Source organism: Solea solea, chromosome 1 (genome assembly GCF_958295425.1).
Source record: "Solea solea chromosome 1, fSolSol10.1, whole genome shotgun sequence".
In the NCBI taxonomy this organism is placed as follows: Eukaryota; Metazoa; Chordata; class Actinopteri; order Pleuronectiformes; family Soleidae; genus Solea; species Solea solea.
This window is the reverse complement of record NC_081134.1, coordinates 12,758,515-12,778,742: the sequence shown is the minus strand read 5'-3', so window position 1 is coordinate 12,778,742 and position 20,228 is coordinate 12,758,515. Positions and strand designations below refer to the sequence as shown.

General features: G+C 40.4%; 2 protein-coding genes and 3 non-coding genes across 6 annotated transcripts; 2 read left to right on the top strand and 3 right to left on the bottom strand.

Moving 5' to 3' along the window:
- Positions 1-1,221: 1,221 nt before the first annotated feature.
- Positions 1,222-5,534, bottom strand: tmem275a (transmembrane protein 275a). The gene is made up of 2 exons (XM_058634625.1): positions 5,013-5,534; positions 1,222-3,850 (listed from the first exon to the last, which is right to left on the bottom strand). The coding sequence occupies exon 2, from the start codon at positions 3,701-3,703 to the stop codon at positions 3,083-3,085; it is 621 nt and encodes a 206-aa protein (XP_058490608.1). The 5' UTR covers positions 3,704-3,850; positions 5,013-5,534; the 3' UTR covers positions 1,222-3,082.
- A 1,379-nt stretch (positions 5,535-6,913) lies between these two features.
- Positions 6,914-13,824, bottom strand: kncn (kinocilin). Of its 2 annotated transcripts, XM_058639052.1 has the most exons (6): positions 13,365-13,824; positions 11,859-11,927; positions 11,695-11,766; positions 10,380-10,473; positions 9,811-9,843; positions 6,914-9,243 (listed from the first exon to the last, which is right to left on the bottom strand). In XM_058639052.1, exons 1-6 carry the CDS (start codon positions 13,510-13,512, stop codon positions 9,168-9,170), a joined length of 492 nt encoding a protein of 163 aa, XP_058495035.1. In that variant the 5' UTR covers positions 13,513-13,824; the 3' UTR covers positions 6,914-9,167. The 2 variants fall into 2 exon arrangements, with proteins under 2 accessions (XP_058495035.1, XP_058495044.1); XM_058639061.1 differs by lacking the exon at positions 9,811-9,843.
- A 4,868-nt stretch (positions 13,825-18,692) lies between these two features.
- Positions 18,693-18,764, top strand: trnag-ucc (transfer RNA glycine (anticodon UCC)). Its single transcript has one exon. It is a non-coding gene; the product is annotated as a tRNA-Gly (tRNA).
- A 338-nt stretch (positions 18,765-19,102) lies between these two features.
- Positions 19,103-19,174, top strand: trnaw-cca (transfer RNA tryptophan (anticodon CCA)). The gene has a single exon. It is a non-coding gene; the product is annotated as a tRNA-Trp (tRNA).
- Positions 19,175-19,445: 271 nt separating this feature from the next.
- On the bottom strand, positions 19,446-19,517 carry trnap-agg (transfer RNA proline (anticodon AGG)). The gene has a single exon. It is a non-coding gene; the product is annotated as a tRNA-Pro (tRNA).
- Positions 19,518-20,228: the final 711 nt, after the last annotated feature.

Here is a 20,228-nt window from a genome sequence, read left to right as displayed (position 1 = left end):
TGACAATGCAGCTCTAAACCTTCATCTCAAAGTCAACTGTTAAAAGTCCCCTCTGAGCTTATGGGAGCCTCTCTAATAATAATTTTAAAAGGTCCCTGAGTCCATTTTGTCATCTGTGAGCTGCCTCAGAAAGTGGGACACCTCAGATCTGTGCCTCCATCATTTCGTGAGCACAAGGGACACGGCGGCGCTTTATCAGCGTTGTGGATATTGAAGACAATATTCTCATAACATGGCTGTAATTAGCTGAGATTGCCAGACACAGACAGTGCCATGATTTCACCCAGTGATAAGAAATCTTACAGGAACATAACGTGGACCATTAACACTTTTTTATCTTTGCGTTAACATCAGATCATTTCTACTGATTCGTACTCTTGTGCAGCGTGCAGTGTAGTCAGAATCACTCAAGTGTGATCCAATACATCATTTGTCCTCGGAAAGGCCTGAAACAATGGCCGCGAGATGCTTGCTGTGATGTACTGACATCTGCTGGTTTGATGCGAAATGACATTTTATATAACATGTGTGAAAAGTCACACGTGCGGCTCTGGGTCCCTCCAGTGGCGACAAATTCACACTCACACATAAACAGAGCCAGATGGAGGTCGATCTTTACTCAAGGCCACCGAGATTATTCTCAGTTCTTCACACCAGCCCTCGTAACAGACCGCCATACATTTGAACAGCACAGTGTTTGTCGCTGGAACTGACACTGTTGTTTATACTGTTATTCACTTATTAAAATGGCCAAAGTCATTGGTTAAATGGATTTGACTTGAGAGTTTAAATCATTTATAGAGTTGGCTCTAGCGTCTGCTATGCCGTCCTAACGTATTTAGAGTTTAGCACTTTTATCCTCTTGTTTTAATCCAACAACAACAAATCCTTCAGAATCACAATGAAGTTGGAGTTTGTTTTTGGTTTTTTTACTTCATGATGACACAAAATGTCGCCAGGACACCATGTCATGTCACACATACACAATGAGAGAGATCTGCGTTGTACTGAAAGAGCCTCTTTATTGAAGTTTTCTTTTGAAGGATTTACATGGCATGAGTTACTTTTTCAAAATAAAGGAAATTAAAATCTTCACAAAAATACCATATCCTTTACATTGTACTGGATTTTCTTTTGTTTAAGTGCTACACACATTGAAATACACAGATGACACTGACAGTTCACAACAGTGTGTTCCCATAATTCAGTTCTCTGAACATGCAGCATTCAGCTCCGCACTCTAATTTGGCTTGACAGACAGCCTTGCTGGCAGGGGAAAGTGATCCTTTCAAGGAGCAGTGTCCGAGTAATCAATGGGTAAGTGAATGCTCTGGTCAGTGCATGGCTGTATGCAGGAGTTTTAGCTCCAGCTATCATTTCATTTCAGAGTTGAAATGTTTCAAAGCCATTTGCATGCATTTGTTACATCCACAAAAACAGAAACATGTTGAGGCTTTCTTAACAACATGGAGTAGGAATCCGGAGGCAGAGGAAAAAAAGGTTTTCTGAGGAAAACTGCTGCTGTGCAATTTTATATAGCCCTCATTAGTTTGATCCTGATATCTGTCTATAAGGCAACGTTCCTTTGACGGGAAATGCTTTTTTTCTAAACCAATCAGGTTTATAACTGCCAAGAAGACGTCACAGTGATGGGGAACAAATATTATTTTATGCAATCTGAATATATCTCGTGGCTTTTCCACAGGTGTAGCAGAGGTTGTCATGTTAGACGTCATCTACCGCTTTATCCTCAACCAGAGGGTCGCGGGGGGTGCTGTGCCAATCTCAGCTACATCGGGCGATAGGCGGGGTACACCCTGGACAGTTCGCCAGTCCATCGCAGGGCCACACACACAGATAGAGACAAACAACCATTCACTCTCACTCTCACACCTATGGTCAATTTAGAGTGTCCAATTCATCTAATCCCCACATTGCATGTTTTTGGACTGTGGGAGGAAGCCGGAGAACCCGGAGAGAACCCACGCACACACGGGGAGAACATGCAAACTCCATGCAGAAGGGCTCGAACCCGGGTCTTCTCGCTGCAAGGCAAGAGTGCTAACCACTACTCCACCGTGTGGCCCCATGTTAGCCGTGAAAAATGAAAATTCACATGTTCCCGTTTGCTCTGTCTGTGTCCAATCACACGGTGTAATTCAAAATCTAGTTGTCTAACTCCATACATTAAAATGATATAAGTCACTTTTGCACGTGGATCATGAGACTTTAAAACTGTGATTTGAATGATGTGTAAAAATACACATGTGAATTTAAAAGCAGTCGCCATCATGGTGAGGAAACACAGTGCCTGTGGTGTTTATGTGATGACTTGTCTCTTGTCAAACTACAAGAATAATGATTCCAACATTGTACTCAACTACATGTTCATATACAGCAACACATACCTTGTTCATTACAAAGCTGTTGGTTGTAGACAAGTGTCATGGCATCCCTTACTTTTAACTCGAAATGGCTTGAATTTAATCTCAGGTGAGACCATATTGCTTTGGGACCCGAGTGACCTTTAATATTTTATGCTCCCAGAACAAGTTCAGCGAGGAGGTTGGCAAATAAAAATATCAAATGTCATCACATCCCTGTTTTCAATTCTGACCTTTCACATTTAATCTTTTACCTTTTAGAACAAGTCAACAATCACATTTTTTCAGAGGAGGCTCCTCAAACCAATGCTGGCAGGACAGGTTTTCACAGACAAGACGAACAGCTACGGATAAATGTTTATGGTTTCAGACACTGAGTTCAGTTTCCACAGAAACAAAAAAACACTGTTCATAATGCCCCAGTTAAAACAAAGACGTCAAGAACAGCGCAGCAGATGTAGGAATTTGAATTCCTCAACCTATGAGCCACACGATACTTGGATTTTTTTTTTTCTTTCTGCATGCTAGTTACTAGTGGGCAACATAGCGAGAGAATTCAAAAGCATACTGCGGAGAACTTGTCACAACCAGAAATATTTCACTACATAACTACAGGACACAATCACACTCAGCCGGCCCTTGACTCAGAAGGATATTTACACTGCTAACACTCTGGCCTTGGACGAGGTAATGCCCTGCTAGGTGACCACTTCCTCACGAGGCAGATTGAGCCTCACCTCCCCTCCTGCTGCTGTGGAGGCCGAGTAGACTGCTGTGGCAGAAACAGAAGGAGGACCGTTGGTCTCCATGGTGAAGAGTTTGCAGGAGCTTAGTGGTGCTGCATCAGGAGCCTCCATCTCTGGGCTGGACGCCCGCGACGATCCGGGGGAAGATGTGGGGCTGAGTTGCACCGCTGTAGTATCCTGCAGAGTGTGCTCGCTGGTCTCAATTTCAAATGCTGCGCCACCAGTTAGCCCAGTGTGTCCCATCAGTCCTCCCCCTTTGCCACCCACCTTTGACCTCCGTGAGCTGTGGGGAGGCGGCAGGCGGCTGCACACACAGCAGGCCCCGAAAAAAGAAAAGGCCACCAGAAGAAGGATTGGTCCGATGATGATCGGGGGGTTGGCAGAAGGCACCAGTGTGCTGAAGGCAAATGCTCCGACCAGAGTAATGTTGAGTCCTGCCAGCATGATGCACAGGCCACAGGCACAGCAGAGGGCTGGAGAGGGCAGACCATGAGGGCGAGATTTCCTCCTCTTCTTCTTCTGCGACTCCTTTTTAGGTACAGGAGTTCCAGAGTTTCTGTCTGTGATGACCATGTTTTCTACTCCAGACAACCGTTCTCTCTCTTGCTCCGTTTCTCCTCCTATGGCGCTTTTAACTCTCCCTGTATTTCAGTCCGAACTCTTCCCCATGGCACGGTCTAAATAAAGTGTGTCCAAATGACAGCATGGAAGCGTCTTTGTCTGTGAATGACAACACATGACAGATGTTTTTTAGATAAGGACAACAGGTGTGACTGTGATAAGTGCAAAGGCAGCACGATGCCACCATCTAATGATCATAGTTTACGTAATCCATCAGTGAGCTTTGAACATTCATCACTCTGCTCTGCTACCTTTATAAATTACAAACGCAGCTAAGTTCTTTCTCCTGTAATGTGCCTAATGTGATGAAATTAAGTATCTTTTCAAAATGATGACCGAATGTTGTGGTTGTTGATGTCCAGTACCTAAAAAGTTGGCTATTTGTGTGTCTTAAAGCCTAAAAAAACCATCAGCAGGGTTTGTTTGTTTTGCATCATTTGTAATTTATGTTCTAGTCTCTTTTCTATGCATGAAAAATATCAGTCAATCAGTCATTTACTGTGATATTATGACCTGGTGTATAACAATAAATATCAACAACTAAAACCGTCTACTGCTGGCACCAGAATCTTGTCTTACATGGTCCAAAATGTACCATCAGAGCAGAGCAACCACTGTGACTGTGTCAGACAATGAAACAGAACACAGACAGTATGTAGAGATGAAAGTCTTACAGTATATCAATGTTACAGTATATCCTGGTGAGAGCATCCCTGTCTACGCTACATGATGATAAAACATACTTTGCATTAAAGCTAAGACAGCCACAACACTGAGACCGACATAACTGTTTTTTACTGTTTTTGATTGAACTCAAACCATAATCCTAAAGTAACTGAAGTGACAGAGTAATTGATAGTTCACATACTGAGCAGTTTTTCTGTCATGTTATGTGGGACTAAGTGATTTTTTTTTAAGTCTTATTTGCAGTTCAAAATCACCTTTTACTTATTTACCTTTACTTATATACATATATATATATATATACATGCTGCTTCAACTGTACAATCTGCTATAGTCCACTGGTGAGTCACTATAAACAACAACAACAACAATAATAATAATAATAATAACAGTCTTTTTTTAATTGCTGTGCATATTAAAAGACAGGATATCATTTGCAGTAAAATCTATGACATTGATTTGACCCCTCATTTAAAAAGGTATGAACTGGGTTTTGCCAAGGAACACATAAATGAGCAGCATTCTTGTCAAATAAAAAAGATTAAAAAAGACAACAACAACGTAAAAGCATCTTTACCTTGTGTGTCGATATGCTGAAGGTCTTCCCATCGCTGAGTCTATTGATTTCCAGTGCGGTCCCCCAGCCTTTAATTAGCGGCTGTGATTACTGAGAGGCTCAAAGGACGCGCAAATACCAAACGAGGGACTTCCGATTTTTTTTTTACACAGCTTCACGCTCCTGAGGGCACAAGTCATGATGATGAGGAGGGTGATGATGATGAGGGCGACAGCCGTTCAATGAGCGGTCACGCAGACACAAGCAGAGGCGAGCTGACCTGCAGAGGAACAGGAGAAGAGGAAGAGAATCCGAGAGGAGAAAGGGAATCACTCGTGTGATTTTCTTCTGAGTGAACACAGAGAGAGAGAGAGAGAGAGAGACGCAACATGACCGTGATCCGCGCCAGACGCACGCAGCGGCTGACAGGTCATTATCCTGCGGCTGCGGACGTGAAGGAGAAGCTCATGATGAAGCCCACTATCCAGTCTGTGCCACTGCTGTGGCTGTCAGCGTGAAGGCATTAGACATTATTCATTATTTCATACCGGAGGAGCCCCACACTCATCTGGACTCTCCTCCTCCTCCTCCTCATCCTCATCCTCCTCCTCCTCCTCTCATCATCATCATTATCTCCATCCTCTACCACTGTTCAACCTGTTGTAATGTGTGTGTGCGTGGGTATCTATGTGAGGACCAAAAAACGTATAAACCATAGGGAGTGAGGACATTTTAGATAAGTGAGGACATTAAGGGTTGGTCCTCTTGTTATTTCAGCCTTTAAAATAACCTTTTTTATGTTGCTTTTAGGGTTAGATTTTGGTTTAGGTTATGGTTAAGGGTTAGGCATTTAGTTGTGATGGTTAAGGTTAGGTTAAGGGGCTAGTGTAAGGGTCAGCAACCTTTAGGATGAAAAGGGCCAATTTTTGTGCCCTCTCCCACCAAATAAAATGAATGTGGAGCCACGAAACCTATAAAAGATAACACGTATAAATGTTTTTATACTGATATACTAGTAAAAGAACAATAGTTTGTTAGAGAAAGAAAATTGTTGACATTTCATTGCTGCTTACACCCAACCTCTTATAATGTGGAGACAAAAATTAAACACAGAATTATGTAGACCTAGTCCTTTGATTGTTTGTGGCAAATTAATGACAGTAAAAGCTTGGGAAAGGAAAGGCCTGCTGTTTGTTACAGTCTGTAGGGTACTATTTGATGGAACTAACTCTTACATACTGGAATTAGAATTTGATTAAAATTAGATGCATTAGGCCAAGGTAAGGTGTCAACTGGTCGTGGCTGAAGATTAGAATAAATGGTAATTGTTCTGTATTTATACAGTGTTTTTCTAGTCTTGACCACAGCACTTCCCACTATACAGCTTTGTTATTTGCACATTAACGTCCCTTTGCACGCATTTATACTGCAAATCTACAGCATTTGCAGCACTTTCCTCTGTCACAAATCTATCATATACTCATATACTGCCAGCACTACACTTAAGCCATTCACCAAAGGCAGAACCAATGTCTAGAGTATAGCTGCACAAACCTGTGTGTGTGTCCAATGTACTTGTATTCTACTTGTTTGCCATTTTAATTATATCCCATTTTATTTAGAAAAATCAAGTGAATTTATTTTTACATTTTTTAAATTCATTAGCCACCACTGCCAGGCTGTACGTGTTTGATCAAGCCTTTGATGTACAGCATATGTGGTGTACAACCAGCACAGCTCTCTGTGGACTTAATGTATTACATTAACGGTTACATCTATACCCATGTTGTTTGTTATATGTACTATAAATACTATACTGAGTGTTTCTCAGCAGGATTAAAATATGAAAATGTTTTTGTCTGTTTTTTTAATGAGAGATTTATTTTTTTACAACAATAATAATAACAATGTACAGAGCTGTGCAAAAGTCTTAGTCTACAATGACCGTGCAGTATAATTTTCCTCAGTCGCTTCATTAGAACACACCCAGAAATACATGTATGCAGTTTTAAGTTAACACATTTTTCAGGACAGTCAAACACAGCTTATACAGGTGTTGTTAGTGTGACCTACTCTTATACTTGAACAATAGCACAACCCTGCCTCTCGTAATTAAAACTGTAGTGGAACCCAAATGAATGATACTGGTGAAACCCATGTTTGTCCTCCTAATTCATATTGAAAAATATCTGCTTTGAGCTTTTGAGATGAAAATGGAGCACTTTGGAGTCAATTCGACTCACTTGGTTTGGAGGAAGAGGAATTCAGACTATGACCCCAGGAACATCATCCCCACTGTCAAGCATGGAGGTGGAAGCATTATGCTTTGGGGGTGTTTCTCTGCTAAGGGGACAGGTCGATTTCACCGCATCGAGGGAAAGATAGGTGGGGTCTTGTACTGCCAAATCCTGGGTGACAAACTCCTTCTCTCAGCCAGGAAACATAAAATGGGTCGTGGATGGTTCTTCCAGCAACATACAGCATAATGAAGCAACCTGTCCTCCAACTGAAATGTAACTATGGGTCATTTTTTCCAACCCCTGAATACGACCTAAAAGTATGTTTTTACTAGACAGTATTTTTCAACTCGAATACGCACAGGTGTTAGTGAGGTTAGGGTTAGGGCACAAAAAGACAGGGTTAGGCAGTAAAATCTCAGCGAAGTTGTAGATGTATACAACCACTAGGGGCGCTGGTTTTGAAAACGCTGACATAGGTCGTAATTCCTGCATACGACCTATATGTACGTTTCATTGTAGGACAGTCTTTAACGAGGGGGTGGCATAAGATGAAGCACATTGAGGTCATGGAGAGACCTAGCCAGTATCCGGACCTAAATTCTATAGAAAATCTGTGGAGGGAGCTGAGGCTTCGAGTTGCCAAGCGACAGCCTCAAAACCTTAAGGATTTGGAAAGGATCTGCAAAGAGAAGTGGTCCAAAATGTGTCCTGAGATGTATGCAACCCTGGTGATCAACTACAAGAAACGTCTGACCTCTGTACTTGCCAATAAGGGTTTCTCCACCAAGAACTTAGTAATGTTTTGCTAGGGGGTCAAATACTTATTTCACTCACTGAATTGCAAAATCTTTTGTTTTATGTGATTTTCTGGATTTTCTTTTAGATATTCCGTCTCTCCCAGTTAAAAGAAACCTACAATTAAAAGTATAGACCATTAATTTGTTTGTCAGTGGGTGAACTTACAAAAACAGTGAGGGACAACACTTATTTCCTCCACTGTACATACACAGGTTGTATGAGTCAAACTGACAGAATGCTTGCTAATATATAAGAGCAACTTTCAGTCACATCCAAAGGCCAATGATAACAGAATTTGACAGACAAGAAGACAAAAAAAAAAAGAGCTGGTGGCGCCCTGAGAATTTTGCACAGTAACTGCCTACTTGTATTTTGACTATACACCCATTCTGGATGATTTTCAGTTAATTTGTGTCTCACACCATTCAATGTTTGTCACGCAGACAAAGAGTGGCCGTGGTGAGGCGTTGTAAATTGAAGGCTGGCAATCAAACTGATGGTTGTCATCATGGCGCGGCATAGTGCTTGTGCTCCTGTTGCAGAGAAACACGTCAACACGGCCCAGGCTTATTCTGCCTCAAAGCACCTCACGCTTTATGTCAGAGCACAGCGTTCTTTGCCCTGCCACTTCCCATGCAGCACCCATTCTGTCTGTGCTCTCCTGAATATCAATGCTTTATGTCTCACTGCGGGGTGCAGGTCCCCGTGTGCATGCATGTGTGGACCTACACACATGCATGTGTTCCCATTAGTGCCAATCGTGTCAAATGAAAGCCAGGGAACTTGAGCTAAATCACACGAATCCCATTATCATATAATGACCATAATTATTTCTTAATTGGTGGCTGGGAACATTGTGTGAAGATGAGATGAGCTGCAAGCAAGTGGGGTTACACTGGGTTTGAGATGGTTCTCCGAGTATCAGGAAGGGTAAAAATACTTCACTGAGTGTCATTATTTTGTCTTCAGATGTGCAACTTCTCATAAGTGCAAGATCTCGACAAAATACGATGCAACACATCTACAGAAAAATCAAAAATATTTAAGTCAATATCATGTCATCACACTTAAAGAAGCCTAATGAAAAAGATGAGTGGAGGTGCTGAATCACGAGGGCCAGACAAATCGCATGACGACATCAAGGCAGGTCTTGATCGGTAGAAGACGGCTTTTGTTTCCATCTTGATAAGACATCTGGCATGTCTGAAGATGTCCTGCGACAGACCAAAGCATGAGTCACATACATGTCTCCCTTTCACTCAAACAACCTTTGTTATTCAACTCCACCCATTTCACAGAGCTACAACATGACTCAACTATGATTTCAATTTCTGTTGTGTAATAACAATAAAGACCCTTTCCCCTGTTTGTTTGTTTTTTGTATAGAAAGGCATAAAGTTTAACAGACCAGAGTTAAGCGTTTTTAATAGCCATGATTTAATAAAGGATTTCTATATTTTTCTACATCATTCTTCCTCCAATGCCTTTCTTCAGACCACCGTTTACACTTTATGGACATTCGCTCAAGACTGAAATGCCAGCCAACATTCTGTGTACCATCACTGAAACATTGTTGGCTTATTTAGTAAAATTCAGTCTCATATATTCAGGCTGAGGTGTTCTTATGTTGCTTTGAGACTCAGAAAGAATGATTAATCAAACTATTATCAAAATCGCAGTGTCCAACACGTACGTGATGATTGATCTATCCACTGTGGGGTTACTACAGCAACGACATCCCAAGTGACAATAAAAAGGAGGTGATGCCATGTAATGCTCACTTTTGAAAGTCGCTCTTTTCTGCTCCCAATGGCCTGGACAACAACAAAAAAAACATCTTATGTAAGGAGTTTATAATACTGACATTTTGCCCATGATGGAAAAAAAAACTGTCCTAAATTGAACTTTGAACTAACACAACAGAGATTCACTTCTCAAAAGACTGTGTTGTGCCTTTTCACCAGCAACAGCTATGGCCTGAGGCTTTTTTTAGGTTCAGATTGCTCATCCATTCGCATGCTTGTCGCCCCCCATTCATGTAAAGACCATAGCTCATGTATTTCCTGAGAGATTTGGTACAAACTTTGAAGGTGTGGTTGAAGGTCAAAACATAAAAGGTATCTCAAGAAACCCCTACTTTAATGTGGATTGAAGGATGAGTAGATTTGACTTTGGTGGTTGATTGCCAAAGTTCAAGGTTGCAGTAACCTTACATTTTTCTCCTTTATGATTGTGCTGTCTCAAGAGAATCCTTTAAGACCAAAGGTGATCATTACATTGGTCTCACAACATCATGTGCATGTTAGCATGACTCATAAGAGAGAGACAGAGGTTGGTTTTAATGTGGTACCCCTCATCCGGATTGGTCTCAGCCACCGGTCCCCCATCCACAAAGGTACCCATGCGACTCTTGCAACGTTCCAGATTAAGCTGACTCTGTGTCCCTGTAAAACCACAAGCCAAGACACATAACACACATCACCAGTCAGCGTTACATCACATACAATATGTTGTATAAAAAGGCACACACATACTGGCACACAATAACCGACACATGTTGTGAAGAAACCTCTCCGGTGAGATGAAAATGTCATTACGAAACTCTTTAAGAGAATCTTCCACATACAAATCCTGAAAACACTGGATGGCAGAGAATATTCACAGGCTTTTCCTGTTCAGGTGATGTTTTCTATTTTGGTCAGGTAGTGATTTTGAAAAAGAAATGCAAATCTGATGTAGACATAACATGTTTCATGCTGAAGGATCCTCTAAGTGTCCTTCTGGCTGCCATTCATACTGTATCCAATTCAATCCCACTTTATTTATAAAGCACCTATAAAATGCCCTTGCATTTTTGTTTCTTATCAACAAGGGTGCCGTTATGATGCTCCTTCTGCCCCTACATGACAGTGTCCCAAAGGGTGTCCTAAGAGTGATATGTCCTTAGAAATGATATTCAATGCTGTACCAGGCTCCTCTCCTGCGGAACCAGTTCCGAGTCTGGGTTTGGGAGACAGACACTCTCTCTGTATTTAATATCACATTATTACTTGTCATTAACCTTGTCCTTTCTATACCTAGTTTGTGCTTGTCTCTCCACCCTCATCTTGCAGTCTGCAGGATCCAGATCCAGTTTTGAGGCTATTATTAGGACCCGAGCCACGAATGGCAGGGGCCGGGACGGCTCCTAGCACGAGTGCAAGGAACCTATTGTTATCCTTCAGATTGTTATTATTATTATGATTATGATTATGATTATGATTATTATTATTATTAGTAGTATTAGTATTAGTATTATTATTATATCCGTGGCTTTCTGGTCATTTTTGAGGGGGTTCCCGTGCATAAAAACCCCTGAAACTTGGCATGGGGGTCTGGTCTGGTTATTATTATCATTGAGATAATGTTTGTTTTGATTTGGCTGTACAAATAAAATTGAATTGAACTGTATAGAAAATGCCCATCTCAGTGATAGAAATTATAGAATAAAGTGTGGAAGTCAATATAGAGGTCTACATGAAATTCTGTACCCGGGGCCTAGCTGCCTCTGGCCCCAGGTCACACTTGCCTACCATAAGTGTACTCGTGGTGTCTGCCCCACCTGTGCACTGTAGGTGCCCGCCCCTTTCCTTCCAAACGTCACTGACTCAGACAGTCATACTCACCATCTCTTCTTATGGTTTCAATCGCTTGTTCCGGTGCAGGAATGGCAGCTGCAGGGTGCACTCGGAAATTTCCTGAGTGGAAGTGTGGAAGTGTGTGTAATGAACAAAAATCCACATGAGTGATAGTGTGATGGAACGAGATATAAATGTGTAATTCAACTTACCAAAGGATGGAAGAATGTGGTTGATGTTCAGCCAGGCTTTGATGAAGGGATATATGGATATGAGAAGGCCTGTAAAGAAATATCCATAAAAAATGTGACACCTGGTAAAGCAGCACTGGTAAAGATTGTGTAGTGCAGTCTATAAGAAAAAAACAAACAACTAATGTCACTGTGATACACAATAACACAACTAATCACATGCTCTGTCTAACATACGGCCATCTAATAATTCCATACAATAAGTATAAAAAACGATTTTTCTAATATGAACACCAAGGCCACTGCTGTCTAATTTAACACAGTCATTGATTTTCCTATAAGTGAGAAGAGCCGGCATTAACGCCTGGCAGGTCCTGAGTGTGGCTATGATGCATGTCTGTGCCTAAAATGTCATGAAACTGCAGAGGGAGTGAAGAGAATCTGGCAAGCACACTCTGTTCATACTTATTAGTCAGCCTATGTGTTGGAGGAGTCAACATGGCTCATAAGCCCCGGAATACACAAGTATAGCACCATGAGTGAATGTTCCTGTCAAGCTGCTGTGCACAGTTTTGAATTGCCGATTTTTTTGTGTGTGTACACTTTTAATGATCAATTATTGAACGCTAATCAAATCATCAGCAAGAATGTGTTCCACATTAACTATATATGACAACGTTGTCTTCCACAGATCAGTAGTCCTGTTCTTTTGTCTTTCTAGCCAGGGAAGCGGTCTCATTTATCTTGAAAGTGCAAGTCCTCCAGCTATCAGCTGGTTCCAGTTACACCGTTGTATCAGGTGATGACTTCGACATGGTCTGTTTTTCAGGAACAGTGGATGCAAAATGTCACAAGCCACAGACCTTTATATTTGACATTTGTTTTTTTTAAAAAACAAAAAAAGTCATATTTGGACCGTTGTGTTTTATTATCATCTCTGCTATTCATTGTATACATTTCTTCAGATTTTTTTTTTCCTTTTACCACAACCTTACCATACATATTTAATGAAAGTGACAAAATATGAATAGAAAAGTCAGAAACTAGGGTGTTAACTATAGTTAACTATACAAACATAGTGTGTATAATATTTTCCACTTAATCTTAGCCTTTTTCCTACTGAAGCAAAATGTGTCAATTACTTACTCTCCCGCACCAAAGTCCATGGAGATAATCTAACTTTTTAGCTTGTGGGGAAAATGTGTGTCAATAAGGTAAATCTGAACAAAAGGTTTTAAAACACCAAAGTCACAGGATAACGCATTTGAACTTGCTGATGGAGGTTGCAGTGGCTCAACAACCCAAGTGTGCTGTGCAGATGTTTCACTATGGACTTTGGTATGACAGTGAGTGGTTTACAAAGCAAGTCAAACTCCCATGAAGCATGAAAAGACTTTTGCCTTATAGCTCTGCTGGTATCCATGTTCTTAGTACAATCACACCTGAACCTGAACTATCACTTTTAATCATTTAAGACATTTTCAAAGTGGGTAAGTCATTCTTAACAAGGAACAAAGACAAACTCACCAAGGCCCCCTGCTCCCAGGAAGATACCTCCTACAGCGTCAGCATCACACTCCCTGGAGACCCCAATGATGATGCAGCCTGCCACAATGCCGAGCAAGGCTGAGCCCACCCGTAGCCCATGGTACTCCCCGACACTAACAGGGTTCATTCAGCAGGTGTAGGCCCCCCGCTGTGCTCTGCCGTAACTTTGGCCCTTTAATGTCATCTACACGCGCCTCCCCCTCCCTAGTTTCACTCTCTCTGACACAGAAGCACTTTCTCTGTCTGAGTCTCCACCTTTTGCGTTCTGTTGTTCAAGATGTCTCATGCATCTTTAAAGATGGAGCTCTGGTTTCCATTGCCACTGAAAATTAGGAAGCTCGGTGGCGCGGACCCTTGTGACAGTGATATGCGTGTTACAAATCTGATCATTGCCTTCTTGATACCAGCGCTGGCATCCAGTATCAGTGACCGCCCAGGGAGTAATCTACAAAAAAGAAAAGAAAAGAAAGTGCTGTTACAAAATAAACAGCCGTGGTGCTGTCTCGTACATCGAGTGTTTCAAGGATTTCAAAGTATGACAACAGTTACATAGCAGTGGGAAAAGATGAAAGAGAGATAGAGCGAGAGAAAGACAGAGTGTAAGAGTATGTACTACTTGTGTGATTGTTCTGCAAGCTTGAAGGGAATGTTTAATGAAAGGTTCAGAGAGTTCTCTATGGTGGGGGCCTGAGGCCATCCATAAAGGCCTGCCGTTGCCATAGGAATAGCATATCCATGGCAACAAAAGGGAAAATGGAGTAAGCAGGATTAACACCAGTGACTAGGATAACAAGTGAATTTACAGTGGAGCGGAGCAACAGTGAAGTAAACTAAAAACATATACACATCAGACGCACATGTTAAAATCCACATTATGTTTATTTGTACATTATTAATTCCCATAGGGAGATTCCTCACTGCATTTAACCCATCCTCTATTAGGAACCTTCCTAGAATTAGGTGCAGAGGGCAGCACTGAGTTGTTAACGTTCAAATATACTGTCTTAAAGTTGTGTGAAAACATGTTAATGACTGTTCTGACGTGGTGGGGACTCAAACCAGCAATCCTCTACATGGATGCAAGCTAAGTTTCCTTTCCACTTGTCCAGGGGTTGCCACTGGTGCTGGTAACAAGGGGATTTTGTGTTTGTGTGACATATACAGACTGTCTGTGGTCGTCTACAGTTTGCAAAGTTAACACACAACTTCAAAAGTGTGGAAATAGAAGTGAAGAAACCAACTCAAGCAAGTCCAGTTGCCAATATGGACACTCTTGAAGATGCAATGGCCTGGATGACTCAGAACAGTCATTGACATGTTTTCACACAACCATAAGACAGTATATTTGAATGTTAGCACATAAAAACAGAGGGATTGTCAGCTTGGGGATAATCCCTTATTTTGCATATTTAGACAGCGACAAAATTAATTAGAGAGAATCTTTAATGGACTGAAACCTCACCACATAGGGATGGCAGGGCAACCAAAAAGTACATGTTGCTTTTAATGCTTGAAAATATGTGTCGGACACCAAAGCAAAGCATGTTAAGAGAAAGAGAAAAATAACAGAATGCGGATGATAAAGTAAAAAGCTAAAAACAAAACAAACATTTGAGAGGAGAACACTGCAGGAAAAGCTATGAACAAAATAGCTTGGACCAAACCAGCTGCACATCAAACATATGCTGTTTTCACTGACATATATCAGTTATTACACACAGGGTCAGGTACCACAGTTGGTTTAGGGGAGATATTTTTGGCTAGTAAGTTTGCTGACCTTTTCCAGCCTTTTTGTTCAGATTCATTGAATAACACATGTAAATTGTAATGATCTGAGTTTGTGTTCCTGTTATTTTGAGTCCAGATGTTTATATGGCCTTGTTTTGCTGACAGGAGGCAATGCGGGTTAATTGAAACCTAATTATTAGGGGTGACCTGTTGTTGCAGTTACGGGTGTAGGAGTTGGAGCGTCGTGGTCTCGGCCAACAGTGATAAACAGTGTTGTGTTGCTTTACTAAACGCACAGAAGTTGCATTTCAGTCATCTCGCCTCCTGATTCAACGCTGCAGCACAGAGGTGAGCTTTACAATGTCATCAAAAGGTAGTATATTGCTTGGAAATGTCTGTTTTACCCATTATTATAATAACAATATTATTATTAGTAATAAATAATATTGGATGTTATATTGCGCGCACATTTGTCACAATCTTTTGATAATTGATCGTTTGTTTTCTTTTAAAACGTGGGTTTCTCTATTGAGATAGTAAAGATAGCAAAGAGTTATTGAAACTATGTTCAATCAACATTCCAACATTTCTGATTCTTCATCAGTTTGCACCCTCAATTCAAATTGAAACAATGTTGATCTTTCTAACCAAAGATCAACAAAACAAAATGTCTATGCCATTTCAATTAACACACATTTTGAAACACTGAAATTACAACTTCACTAAATGTCAGTGCTATTAAATGCTATTTCAGTTGATATTAAACCATGTTAAATACTAAATATGCCTAAATAACATTACATGCTACTTTATACAGTCAGGATGCTATAGGTATGAATATTGTAATTTGATCTAAGAGGAAATGACAAATCCACACCAATTCTTAAAACATACACAAACATTACACCAAATGTAATCACCTCTAAGGGCATCCAGCCCCTCCCAGCCACTCCGGAGCGAAACACAGACATTTCTGTACTGCCTGAGAAAAGGCACATTTGTTTGTAGTCCCCATTTGTCATTTCAGAGTATGTAAAAGACAAAACACACACGTATACGTCATACTTTGGAACAAATACAAGTGTTTTTTTCATCAGTTTAGTCAAAGCTGCAGGTGCAGGTCCATTCTCAAAAGACTTTGAATTCATGAACTGAAACAAAGTGGTAGCAACCTGTCCCAATATCAAAAATGTATAGAGTTTGTAGGGGAGCACTCTAAAGGGAAGAGTGAGCTCTTTCTTCAACTTCAGTGTGACGGAGCGACTCGTCACTAATGAGCACACACACTCGCTAGTAGAGCGCAAAGACGCACACCCGCTGAGAGAGCGCCCGCGCACGCACATGCCGCCACACACCCGCTGAGAGAGCGCACAGGCGGACGCATACACATACCCAACTGCTTTGCCATTTTTCAGCAACATTTGTTAAAGGTCAAGGGTGCACACTTGCCGCTCCTACATAATTATACAGTTAATATTGAACTTGGTTCAAACTTACTTCACCGTCATCCTCAGTTTGCGTCGGCAGCATTCCAAACATTGTTTACGTCAGCGGCGCACTTAAATGACGACGATGGCGGGACGCTAAGTGTGACGTCACTTTTTGTAGTTCCATTAATTGTCTATTAATATTGTTTATTAAGGGTGGGGACAATAATGATTGTGGCCCCGTTAAGGCCCCGTTAATTTGGGAAATGTTTTGGCTTTATCTTCATCTGGGTTGTTTGTTATAATAATCATCCTTGTGTTCATTTATTGTGATTTGTTGGATAATTTATGTTTGGATGCGAGCTGCGGAGGACCTATATAAAGAGTGGTTGACCTCCCACTCAGCAGTATATATTGGGTTACAAAGGAGGTAACACCTATTTTTGCACACAACTGAATTACATTGTTTTGATTGGGACTTGTCCCAAGAAACTTGTATGTTTCTTGGGACATAGCATTTTGGACATTTTTTTATGTTTTTGATTTTCACCTGTAAATATTTTCCAAGGTATGCACCTTGGGTTGGACAAATAAAAAGGTAAACACAACATCAGTTCATCGACCACACCATCATCTTTGGTTACACTGAGGAGTTGCAACAGAACCCTGTGACATTCAGATTTATACAAAACACACCAATGTCCTCTCTGTTCATTGTGGTACTATTTGCCTCTTAATTTTAGATTTTGTTCCTGTGTCATGTTTTTAACATCTACCCTCTGGCATATTTTGTTTCCTTGCCTCAAGTGTAATGATGTAAGTTCTGCAAAAGTGTCTGCTACAAACATAGCACAGGAAAATATAAACAAACATGTTATCCAGCATAGTGCACCTTTAATATTTATCTCTGTTACTCTGTAACTTCTGTATATCAAGGTCCCAAACTGTAAATATTTACAATGCGTTGTAATAGCCATTCCTTTCACATATGAATAGAAACCTATGATAATCAACAACAGTTTTGCATTTGCCCTTTAGAAGCTGCCTTCCAGTGTTTCTTGAATCTGTAACACATACAAAGAAGAAATTGGCATTAAATGTCATTTAACATTTTTTATGGGGAGGGGGTGGAGTGACCCAGTGACCCAGTGGTTAAGACCGGTACCCTGTGTGCGAAAGACATCATGGTCGCAATGGTCGCAAGTTCGATTGTACTCAATTCCATTGTAAGTCGCTTTGGATAAAAGTGGAGTTTGATTGTCAAGGTTTGAGATTGTGGTAGGTCGTTTGGGAACTGGCAGTGTTTTGATATAATCAGTGGCTCATGTATTTGTAATTCAATAATATGCAGGCAACGTCCCTTCAACAACTGAATGCAGAGTAGCCTAGCACCATCTGCTGGCCATAAGCTGCTGTAACACATGAGTTTCACTTTCTGTGCTCCATGCAAGTAACATGAAGTAGACTTTCCACTGCAGAGTGAACAACCTTTTTAAATTCAATCTAAGAGGTACATCTTTCAATTGTAAGTCCGTGGTAAATGAAGGGCTCATTTGCAAAGTCTAATTAGAACAACTAAGACAAAACGTGTACTTCCTTTTATACGTTTTATTTTTGTTCCATGCAGTTCATCCACTGGTAGTCAAAGGCACCAGCCTGAGTATAAAACAGTATACAAGTGGCTTATTTTGCTCAAATGAGTAACTGACTGTATCGTATTTTTTTATCTGTTACGTGTTTCACAAGTTTTCATTACAAGCTGTTACTCGCTTGGCAGCACATGTCTGCATCAGTAATGCAGTGATTGACCGCTGGGTGTACTTCAAAGTATGGAGGACGAATGTATAAACTTATGTATAAACAAATAAATAAATAAATAAATGTATACCATAGAGTAGATACCATACCACCATAGAGAATGTATTGGAAAAGTAAAGGAAGTTAAGGACTACTGTTGTAATACATTTATGACTACCAGCGGGATTTTGGGGGCGCTGTTTACCCGTTTTGATAAAAGTAAAGAAATCAATCACTATAACGTTTGAACAATCACTATAACGCAAACGTCAAAGTTTGGAAAACAATGACATGACATAAATAACATGATCCTGACTGCTGAAAGATCCTGACACACACGATTGAGCAATAGCGAGCGTTGGTGGTATAGTGGTTAGCATAGCTGCCTTCCAAGCAGTTGACCCGGGTTCGATTCCCGGCCAACGCAAGTGTTTTCTGTATTTTTTTTATTTAAATAAATAAATGTATAAATAAATAAATGCATAAATACATTAATAAATGTATATATAAATAAATACAGAAAAAAAAATGATTTGACCAATCATGCTGTTGACTAAGATCAGGACCTCCTACCACATATGGACACAGCAATAAATAAATAAATAAATGTAAGTGAACAGAAATGTATAAATAAATGTAAAACATTTATTTATGCATTTATTTATACATAAGTCAGGTGTCGTCCTCCATAGTTTCGTCCTTCATATAAAAATGACATATGTGACATGTACATATAATGACTAACTATCACCATTTGTTTAACAGGACCTCGTGGCGCAACGGTAGCGCGTCTGACTCCAGATCAGAAGGTTGCGTGTTCAAATCACGTCGGGGTCAGATTTTTTGCACTCTCTCTCGGAAAGGAAAAACAATTCGTCTTTTTAGTACACTAAATGTACTTTAGAATTCATTCAAAAAACATTCTAAACTAACGTCAAACATAAAGTCAATATTTAATCAAACACAGTAAATACTTTATATTGTTTAGTTACACCCTATCGGAGTCTTGAAATTTCTCACGTAAATGACTGTAAATTGCCTTTTCAGTTCATATACTTGGCAAAAGACCCGACTGAGACATTTCTGCTGCAAAAATCTAATTAAAAGAGGGCTCGTCCGGGATTTGAACCCGGGACCTCTCGCACCCTAAGCGAGAATCATACCCCTAGACCAACGAGCCAGGTGCTACGGAAGTGTAGCACGTCATAGGAAATTTAACAATAGCTGTACAGCTAAGAAACCAACTTTATTTTACATATTTGATCATATTGTTAATCTTCACATCTGACTCAAATGTAAACGCAACTATTGCCCATAGAAATGATAGAACCAAGATAAAAGGCAGACTCGCATATGAATGCAATGTTTTAGGAATACGAAGTTGCAGATGATATTCACTATTCAAACACATGATATACGGATACAAGGGTGGTATAAACACCAAATATATGTCGGGGGCAAAGAACACAGATTGTAAGAGAACAAGAAGACACTATCGCAACGTTATGGATGCCACTTGCCGTAAAACACCAACAAACCATCGGATGACATCACACGAAGGCAAGTCTTTCACCAGCGTCACTATTTATTACAAGACGTTAATGTAAAATCAATACTTCAGTCACAGTAAAAGTCCTGCTACTGACGTGGCCCTGGCCATTTCAGGGTTAATAATCAAGTAATATTAAAATGTCTCATCTTTCTATCAGAGGCAGAATAATATTTACAACAATAAAAACAACTTTAAAGTCATAAATGCAAACAATATTTAGTGCTATCTCTGCTATGTTTACGTTCTGTCGTAGGTTGACTAATACTACAATTAATTCATGTGCATTTACTTTGAAACTGTGTGTTTTTTGTTAAATCGTTTAATTTTACTTTATGAAAA